The sequence below is a fragment of the Teleopsis dalmanni genome, chromosome 1, assembly GCF_002237135.1.
Source record: "Teleopsis dalmanni isolate 2A chromosome 1, ASM223713v2, whole genome shotgun sequence".
Lineage (NCBI taxonomy): Eukaryota > Metazoa > Arthropoda > Insecta > Diptera > Diopsidae > Teleopsis > Teleopsis dalmanni.
Genome location: NC_051846.1, coordinates 32,444,479 through 32,455,860, shown reverse-complemented (window position 1 = coordinate 32,455,860; position 11,382 = coordinate 32,444,479). Strand labels below are relative to the sequence as shown.

At 25.3% G+C, this 11,382-nt stretch overlaps 1 protein-coding gene across 4 annotated transcripts in view; it reads right to left on the bottom strand.

Annotated features, from left to right (window-relative positions):
• The window catches only part of LOC119673006 (protein encore), a gene marked incomplete at its 5' end in the record, with an annotated part of 30,819 nt that extends 19,505 nt beyond the window's left edge, over positions 1 to 11,314 (bottom strand). For all 4 annotated transcript variants that reach the window (XR_005251979.1, XR_005251980.1, XR_005251981.1 and 1 more), the window contains 1 exon segment: positions 11,171 to 11,314. Coding sequence is in view for 1 of the 4 variants with exons in the window: in XM_038084199.1 (XP_037940127.1) it covers positions 11,171 to 11,290 (120 nt within the window).
• Between the last annotated feature and the right edge of the window lie 68 nt (positions 11,315 to 11,382).

Genomic DNA, 11,382 nt, shown 5'->3' with positions numbered 1-11,382 from the left:
ATATATAATATAAAAAGAAAAACTGTAATCGATGCAAAGTTAGGTTCAGAAAACGTTCGTTAATATAATTATCGGAGCTTAGTGATATCTATTGTCATTAATAATGCTCTTAACAATGCTACCTAGGAGAGGCCAAGTAATGTTCCACTATTGTATTTTTTAAATTAAATGATCTTCTAGATCAAATGGAAAAGATCGAATTTTATTTTTATTATCGCTATTAGACCAGTGAAGTAACACTCTCTATAAGACATTGACGTTGTTTCGTGTGTGCATACGGAAAAAGACATATAATTTGATTATTTATTCTAGTGCATAATCCACTTGTCGTAATATAAATGGTACAATAATACATCAATAATTTACTTAAAAATGATAAATTCATGTAGTGGATATGAAAGACCCATAATAGTAATATATTGTCAGTGGCCATTGTACTGATTCTCATTAAGTTAGTAAATAGTATTATATATAAATGGCGTCAGTATTGGCAAACCCATGTGATTCTTAAAAAAACTTGAACAGTGCCGACAACTCTAAAAAAAGACCTAGAAGAAGAAAAAAAAGGCTCGTTTACCGAACAATGCACTATGTGAACTGTTAATATTGGACACACAAATGGCAAAATTAGACGAATTCCATTAATTGTGTTCAATTGGATCTGCGACTAATAGCAGTTTGTAGATCGAAAAAAATAGTTCAGGGAAAGAGATTTTCCAATAATATGATAATTTTCCAAATTGAAACATATGTTATATGAAAGTCAAAGATTTATTACATTACAAAAAAGGCATATTAATTTTAAAGAAGTTATAAGTCATCCTATAAAATTCTAAATGTTGGGTAAAATAATAATATCTACTTTTTTAAGGATAATTTCAAGATATAAGATTGTGTTTCAAGATATATGTAATTAATATAATTAACTACTATTTGTACGTATTTTTTACATAAACAGCATTTACTTTTTTTTATGAAATTTATAAAATTATTAATTAATGAACTAATTAATTTAATAAATGATTACATTTTATATAAATCTTATTCATCTATGATCGATCTTAGATAAATAAGAATTTATAATTTAATATTAGTATTGAAGAATATAATAAAAATATTTCGGTACTATTAAAATAATTTATTAAATATTAAATTTGATTTTAATTTGATATTTAATAGAGAGGTTTCAAAAAGTAGTGAACTACAACAACAAAACTATTTTTTATATCATTATAATATAATAAAATATTATATTTTTGGTACCTGCAGTTTCAAAAAACCCTAAAAAAAGTTTACTTGAATAAGAATAATTCCATAAAACCACTGATGATGGGTATTTGACAATACTAGAATACTTTACATATCGGTAGTGATCAGTGAATCAGGGTATGAGAAATCCTGACCCAGACAACATGCATAGCATAACATCCTAAGGAATATGTCTAATAAAAATTTTATATCATTTATTCAATTATATCAAACACTGAACTTCGTAGAGGACACTATGGACTTGATTACTACATGAAGATTATAGGTGCGATAGAAAGTGACTCCTGTTGACTCTGTCGTGAGGAGTAGGAAACATCAGAACATATCCTATGTAACGTAGACCCGACTACCTAACCTTGGAAGCGGGATCTTGGTCCCAAATTAAAGAGGTAAAATTAAGCCCACAGCAATTACGAGATTTATAAATAGTCTATAATTGTTTTAGTTGGGCCTTTAGGCGCACAATAGATCTTTTAGATTGGGGTGCATTCATAGCTTATTATTTAATAATAATAAATATCAAACAAATGTTAATATATTAAAATTAATTACATTTCTAAGTAAACAATTAAATTAAGTACTATATATCTATAGATATAAAATATTTTATACCAGTGAAATGTTCAAATCGTTCACTTGTTATATGACGCAACCACATTTTATGTAAATATTATGTATTATGTGGCGTATCATTTTAGTATCTTGTATCTAAGAATTTTTTCACTTAAAATGTCTGCTAGACCAAGCTGAGTTCCTAATTTGTTACACATAAACACGGTGTAAATTGCTTAATCAACATGCGATAAAATGCAAATGATGCGGCAAGCGAAATTATTCATAGGCTTTATGTGTCACTCCATGCTGACACAATAACGTAACCAACGACTTCATTCGTGCCGTGCCAGTGACGATAAGGACGAGCGTGGCTGACGAAAGGATATGGATATGCAAAAAAGTTTTGCGTGCTACAAACATCATGAATGGTATATTTTATCGACTTACAACAAACTAATAAATATTTATATATTTTTTTTTTGCTTGTATATTTACCGATGTGACATTTAACGTATTTAATTTGTTTGTAAATTATTTAAATATTCACTTAAGTAGACTCCCAAAATAGGTGTGAATTTGTAACTGACAAGAAAGTGTAGAGTAGCAAATATATTCTTCGGTTCGTTTAAGGCTCTTTATAGGCCCTGGAGGATATTAAGCATAATGGAAGGAATTTATATATTTAATTATATTAACTTATAATTAAATTAAATAAATATATAAGTTGGTGTCACTTCAATGGAATTGAAATATCTTTTTTAAAAAGGGAGCATAAAAATGTATCTAATTTTTATTCACATTTTTTTCTGAATAGTATTAAAATTTTTATATATGTAAAGAAAACAAGTTGCATTATATATGAAATACAATTTTTTTAAAATTCAAGGCTCATTCTTAGGCTAGATGCAGACACAGAGATTAATACAACTTTTATATTGTAGAGAAGTTTACATATCTGATGCTTTAACTGAGAGAAGTAGCAATTAAATGTTTCCAGAAAAAGATATTGTAAATTACAAGCCTTTAATTAGTGTTACTTCAGCAATATTAATTTAATAAAATGCAAAAGTGAACCCTTGATGATACTCAACTTTTTTTGATATTGCTTTTTTGCAGGTTATCGATATATTCGTGTGGGATCATCAATAACCTGCAGAAGAGCAATATCAAATGAGGTTGAGAATCATCAAGGGCTAAACACTCTTCATACCGAGTACTCTTTTTTGTAAGACCATATTTTCATGTCCTTACTCAGTACTCTCTTTTTTAAGACCACGTTTCCATTAAAAAATTTTCGCATGACGTCGACCGATAATTTAAAAAAAAAAAATCACAGTTTCCTATATATAATCAAGAATTTTACAAAACAATTAGGCTGTATTTGAGTCTATTTCTAAACAGGACCCCATACAATGCTACTCTCTTCATATTGTCGTACATCTGTTCAACTGGTCTGACATTTACACGAATCTAAGCCCAGTTGATGTTTGATTTTATTGCTAGATGTAACCGTTTTTTTTTTTACCTTAACCTCAAACTGTGCTAGTTTCAAGAACTATATTTTCAATTTTATTATACTCCGTGTACTTTCTCATAACCCATTTTTGTTTCCTGTTATCTGTTTCAGCTACAACAACAATGATTATCACAACATAAAGCCACATAAACTTATTGTGTTACGACAACTATTACTTTTAGATAACTACCAATTGGAATAGATTTCAATTCATATCTGACATATATTCAAATATAAGATATACAATAATTTGATATTCACGAGTAGGATGTATTTATAATTCAGTCGAAAGATGTCATTTAATTGACCAATGTATAAAATTTTGTTATAAATGTTCAATTATATTCTTATACATGCTTAAAAAACTAACTATTAAAACTGAAAAAAATGATATGGTTTAATTAAGTTATCTAATAAAGTTAATTAATTAAAAATGTAGCAAATTTCTATTCAGACTTACACCAAGCTATACGATATTTCTTCTTAAAAACGTGACACAGGTGACCAACAACTTTCAAACCCTTGGGGACTCTCCAATATTACTAAAATTTGTATGAACAAATGTGCAAGTATGAACCACCAAAATTAAGTTACTAAAAAAAACCTTTTGAAAATAGTGAATGAAATAAGTGAATGAAAATAGTAGAATGAATTAGTATAGAATTACTTAGGTTTCTCAGAATTGAACTCATGCAAAAAATTCAAAAACACCATCCATGTTTCCTAGAAGAGGATTTTATATGAATTTTCGTTCATGAACATTCGTTCAATATTTAAGCGATAGATTTCATGCGATTCCGATTAATTAAAATACAATTTTTCTATAAATTTTTCATTAGTTTGTATTAAAAAAAAAAAACGTTTTTGAAAATTTAACTTTTTTGAAATTGAAATTTTTTAGACAAATAGCTTTCTACTATAATTTTCTTAACAAATCGTTTAGATAAGTTTACTTGATTTTTTAAAAATGAGTAAAATTATGAATTTTTCCAATTTTCAATTTTGTCTCATCATAACAATAGTGCTCGAGATATTTAATATTGGTACTACATATATGATATATGTTTACATATATGCTAATGGTGCTCTAGCAGCATTTGAATTTGTTCAAGAAACATATATAATAAATTAGTTTGTTTTAATGGCTAAAAATTTTTTTAATAATAATTTGGTTTTTGGATAATAGTTAAATAATATACTCTTTAAATATTATTTTATTTAAACCAATATTTCGACTATATTCTATAGTCATCTTCAGGGTACTAAAATGTTCTTAGAATTGTATTTGTATAATTGTAATAACACTGGAGAAGTATAAGTAGACTCAGTAGACCGAAATATCTGTTAATAAAATATAATATAAGTTATATAAAAATATAAATTTAAAAACATAACCTAAAGCCCGGCAAAATTTAAAACACGTTCTTATAATAAATATAATAAGATACATAAATATAATAATAATAAACATTATAAGAATATTAGTATCTCAATTTAGCTCAAATGTTGAAACTAAGATATAAAACAATAAAGCCAACTAACAGCATTAAAAAATCTAAAGAATAATAAAGATTTAAACTCTTCATTTACAAATATTTTTAATGTAAAAAACATATCTAGTAGTAGTACTAACATATCTTAATATTAACAAAGTCTCAATATTTAAGCAGCACGACTATAGTTAGTGTTTATTTATGAGTGCTATTTAACTGAACAAAAGTACAAAGAAAAATGTTTATAATAACTGTGAAAGGTACTAAGCTAAGACTATAAACTCTTAACGGTCCGGATATATTTTAAGTTTAGTTCCCACCAGTTCTAACCTACTCTTTATACGAAGAATGTACTATGTAATAAACATTTCTGAATCCAATTAAGAAAAAATAATATTTTTATTTTAGTGAAAATTTTTTAATATATGTTCATGGTAATAGGATAACATAATGATTTAAACTTTATATTTTAAAACAATAATAACAATGCCGCCATATCGTGGCATTGGACTCAATAAGTAAAAGTCTCATATCGCTTATATGGCGACTAATATTTTAGATAAAATATTTAAATCAAATTAATTTTACTTATTTTTTTTCCTAATGAATAAAATTTATTTATTTTAATTTTTTTTAAGAAAGTCATCGGGTGTCATCGGTGTGATGACTTATGCCAGTTGTTAGTTTTTTTTTTGTTTTTAATATTAATGAAAAAAAAAGAATTTACTCATTTTCTTTAATGAAAAAAAAACCTATTTTTATAAAAATTTATTTATTTTTATTTGTTTTAATAAAAAATTTTATTTATTTTTATCTGTTTAAATAAAAAGAGTTTATTCATTATTATTATTTTAATAAAAAGATTTTTTATTTATGTAAATTATTTAAAAATTTTTTTTAATGAAAAAAATTTATTTATTTTTATTTTTTTTTAATGAAAATAATTTATTTATTTTTTTTTGTTTTTAATAAAAGAAATTTATTTATTTTTATATGTTTAAATGATAAAAAGAGTTTATTTTATTATTTTTTTTTTAATAAAAATTTATTTATGAAAATAATTTATTTATATGTTTTTAATGAAAATAATTTATTTATATTTTTTTTAATGAAAAAAATTTATTTATTTTTATTTTTTTTAATGAAAATGATTTATTTATTTTTTTTTGTTTTTTAATAAAAGAAATTTATTTATTTTTATGTGTTTAAAATAGAAAAAAAACAATTTGTCAAAAAATGTATGTTGTATGTTGATTTATTTCCAGTAATTCGTTTAAACTAAATACAATTTATTTAACTTAATTTTAATTTTAAATTAATTAAGTAAAAAAAAAATATATAGTTAAAAGGCAAATTTAATAAAAAAAAATTTTTTTTTGTTAGTATCAATGAAAAACAACCAAAATGGAACACTGCACAAGTTACTTTTTACCACTTCAGAAAGGGAGGAGAGAAAAATCAATAAATCGACCTTGAGCAAAATTTCGAATTTTGCAAAAATCGTGCTCATCGGTTAGGTTACTCTCTCTCTAAACTCTTTCTCTTCACTTTTAATAATTTTTGTTGTGATTTTGTTGTATTACACATTTTGTTTGTAGGTAGAAATGGCAAAGACTGAAAACTGGGCCTAAAGCAGCAGTCAAATGACAATACGTCACCACGCAAAGCACACACCAGCAAAAGACACTTGATACACAATACATAATGGGTTAACGAGCTAAAGAACAATTTCCAAGAACTCGAAAGAAGAACAATAAAAATATTGACATTTTTCTTGGAGCACAAATATGAATTTTCGATTTGCTCGTGTAAACAACTTAACTTATTTTTTTTTTTTTATTTATTTGAATTTTTTCATATGATTTTGAATTGTTATTGTAAACTTTTTATCGTGTGGAATAATTTTCTTTGTTTGTATTGCACAAATCGAGCACAAACGCACACATATGGAGGCGCGCAGTTCATTTTGAACCTTGAACTCTAAAAACACAAATGGCGTAATAATTGTAGATTTATCGCTGGCGGAGCAAAGGTAAAACGGCAAAAGCATGCCAAAGTTATAATTTCTTTCTTGGAAATCACAAGATTGACACACATCAAAAAAAAAAGAGAAGTAAATAAAAAAAAATTAGTCATTCGACAATGAAAACACAGACCTAAGGGATGTTGAAAATGTAGGAGGTTTGAGCGTTTTAACGCTTTTAGTCCCTTTCTGACATCTGCTTAATGTATGATTAAAATCAAATTGCCGTGTTAGGGTATAGGTCAACATTTTCAGGCCACCACACACATACACATATACATACAGTGTATCGGCAATTTAGAATTCCCCACTGTTTGTTTAGCAAAAATAATTAATTATTATTTCAATCGTATGAGCAAATAATTGATTGGAAAATCCTAGAAAAAATTAAAGACTAAACAAACAATAATTAGATTTACAATGACTCTTAGTAAATGTTAATAATTAAAAATAGTAAATAATTAAATACATATTATTTTAAATATTTAAACACTGTACATTATGTGCTGCTTTCAAAAGTAAATATGTTCTAGAAATCAGGTTGACTGCAATGAGCAAACAAAATTAAAACAAAGTAAAAAAGAAATTGGGTTATCGGTACGTATACGTAACATACATAATTGAACTCAATGTCAAAATTATGTTTGCATCTTGCGTACAGCATACTTTTTTTTCGGTATAGATTATAGTTGACCTGACCTAGTTTTTAGTTTCAAGGAATTTTGCTATACCACGGTAATTAGATATATAGCTCAAAATGATAAACACTATACTTTTTCTCTAATTTTCAATAACGCAACCATTTGGTACATGAGATTATTTCAGTATGAAAACTCTAATCGATTGTAAGGTAAGATAGATTTAATTATTTTCATATTTGTATAGAGATAATATTATAATATTGTATATTTTGTTTATTTTCCCTGAAGATGACTATCGAAGATAGTCGAAATATTGGAAAAATGTTTTAATAAAATATAAACTGTTTTTAAATATAAAATATGGAGATAATATTTAATAATAAATAAAGTAGAACTTTTATTCTATCCAAATATATTTAAATTGGGGTCAGTACGTAGTACTGAGACCTTCGGATTAAAAGTCTAGAAATGTTATATATATTCGTAAATTCAGTTTAGTAACAGTAGAAAAATTTAATAATTATTATATTTATCGATAAATTGATCACATGATGAGAAAACGTATAAGCAAATAGTACACAAAGCGTAATGGCGAATAATATATAGTATATGCATATAACCCATAAATAAGATTTATTTCAATAGACAATAGAGTGAATATGTTTATGACATATAATCCGGTACGCAGATCTAAGATCAATCATTGATTATTCACGAAGATTATGAGGAATACTCAAATTAGACAGTGAGATGGGCGGGACTCTGCAGAATCCCCCCCAGCTATCATAGAGTAAAAGTGCCCAGATGCACTAACTCGGAATATGCTTAACATAATAATAAAAGAAAGCAAATAAACAATATACACATAACCTATAAATATAGTATGAATCAGTTTACTAGACTATCAAATAGATATGCTCAAAATATGTGATCCTTATTAGCAATTCGGTAATCGGTCCGGGCTACAAGGCATATAATAAGTAATCACATTTTCTAATTTTGTTTTCTGGATTATAAAGAAATGCAAATTACTGGAATTACTGGAGTATTAGGGTATTCGTAGATAAACCATATGCATACATAGACACTGATAGTTATTTCTGAAACTTCTTTGAAATAATTTATATTACTACAATTCATTCAACAAATATAATAAATTAATATAAAGTAAAATTTATTGCTTTAAAACAGGTATAATATGACAAATAGAAAAAGCATATTTTCCCTTAATGCTTAACATATCTAATACTTATTTTTTTTTCAAACAAATGGGAATTAAATATTGCAGGGTACGTTTTTTATTGTTTTATATTAATTTAATAAATGTTTTCATTAGAAACTATAAAAAACTTTGAAATGTTTAAACTAATACATTATTTATTTTGTATATCATAGTTTAAGGATTAATATTTCTATATAGATATAGATTTAAAAGATATATGCATTACTCGATGCACATTATATTTAAGTGGACTTTGTAAGATCATATTTTTCGGACATTAAGTATTATATTTCGAAAAAAATATATAAGTACTGGTTACTATATAATAATTACAATTCAAGCAAGTAATAAGAATATATTTTTTTAAATTAATTTTAAGTAAAATTTCTTAAAATTAAGCAAGGTATGTGAAATTATAAAGATAGATACATATATTACAACATTCAGTACTTTGTAATGTTTTAGTTCTTCTTAAATTTTGGAAATTTACAAATATTACTTCCACTTAAGGTAAATTGATTGACTGAAGCGACTTCTACATAAAGCTTACCTAGTTTAGCAATGAATGATGAACCCTTGTAGATATTTTCTAAAGTATAGTTTTGAGTTCCAACAGCGATTAAGTAAAATTCTCTTATATTAAATGAAAATATTGTCTTTGGAGAGTTTGTTTTAAAAACTTTTTCAAGAAAGAACATTAAGAAGCATCCATTATTTGTAAGAAGTGTTTTTGCAACGAAATTTCATACTTAAAAATTAACATTGAATTCAAATTTTTTATTTTATACGCCACAAAGCACTTAACATATTAATGACTTATAGAGGATACATGTTTTAAAAAACCAATAAATATTCACATTGGTTTAAAAAATATTTATATATTTTTAGGATTATGCGTACAATCCTTACTACGGCACTAGGTGGAGAATGGTTTAAGTTAGTGGATAATTAGCTAATAAGAAATAATAATTTTTATTAGAGTTTATGGTAGTGGAGCACTACCATAAAATCAACTCTAATCGAAAAGAAAACACTTATGCTTTCGAAAATAAAAACTAGAATAACCAACGTTGTGCAGTTCCTAATATCACAAGAGAGAATTGTTGACTCAATATCAATTTCATAAACTCGAGTAAAAGTGGACAGTCACAAAAAATTTGACTACGCAGACAGACAGTGATGATATTTTGTAACCTCAGCTAGATCCTAGATCTTAAGGTATCTTAACAGATAATACCGTCAATTAGGGAGTTTAAATGTATAAATAATTTGAAGTTTCTTTTCTTTCATTTGTTTGTTGTAATAGTAATTTCTTATTTTGGCAGCAAAGGACATCAATGTATATTCTTGCACCTATTTTTATGCATAGATTTAAGTTATATTCTAATAGCTGAGAAAACAAGGATAGAAAGAAATTATTAAGTGATTATTAGTGAAAACAAGGATGTTTATAGTAGTGTCGACCTCAATATTTCTATGTTTTCATTTTGCCGGCCTTTAGATGGGGTTTTTAAAATTTTATTTTTATATAATAACTTATATTATATGAAAACAAACTTATTATATAAAAATATTATATAAAATTATATAAAAATTTAAACACGCAAAACAAGGATTAGAGAAAAGTAACTTTTGGTGATTTATAAAATATAATAACTTGAAGCAGTATTAAAGTACATGGATTTTACTTTTTCAGAACAAGAAAGTCGCTTCTGAAAAAAGTTCCTAATTTTCAACAATTTAATGTTAAAAACATATCACTTTCTAGAACGACACTTGATTCTGATAAAGACAAAATAAAGACATTAAGCAATATAGAAACCATATAATGACATATTCGATATAATATTCGATCTTTCATCAAAACCTTTTACAGTTTTGATTATATTATTATACATATATATATATATATTGTTCTTTTCATATCTGGCAACTACGGATTTTTTTTTGTTGTGGTTTTTACAAATTATTTTCAGAGGTCAAACCTTTAATTGAAACGGGGACGCTAGAAATGACTACAATCAGTTATATGTCAGCAAAAACAAAAAGTTCCTATGCATAGGTTTAGGCTACTGCCTTATAAATAAAAGAGAGTTTCCGAACGAAAAGAAAAATATATAATTCAATGAAATAATTCTTTCAAACTCTCATAAACCAAAATCGTATTTACACAACAAACAAAAAAAAAAAATAAATTACTCTCTAAACTCTATATAAAATTGTGTTTTATAACTATTTAATTTACTTAATAATTTTATATTATACATATAATATATGTATATTATATGTAAAATAAAGTGTAATAAGTAAATATAAATATAATATATAAAGTATAAGCATTAGAGTATAGTATTATATTATAATATATTAAGAAAGTATAACATTTTAAGAAAAATATTATGATATTTAATAAAAAAAAATATTATATTATTATATTACAGAAATACTTACTCGTCTATTATTTCCAAAACTGTTTTGACGACCTAAATGCTCTTCAGTGCTATAATCCTTTTGAGAGGACATTGTTGGTATAGTTGTAGCAACTGCTACTTGCGACTTTGTGGAACTCATAATCACAGTTTATACAAAAAAATACTGCAAATAAAGTAAATAAAAATGTAATTATTTAGTTATAAATTAATTTCTAATATAACATTAATTTT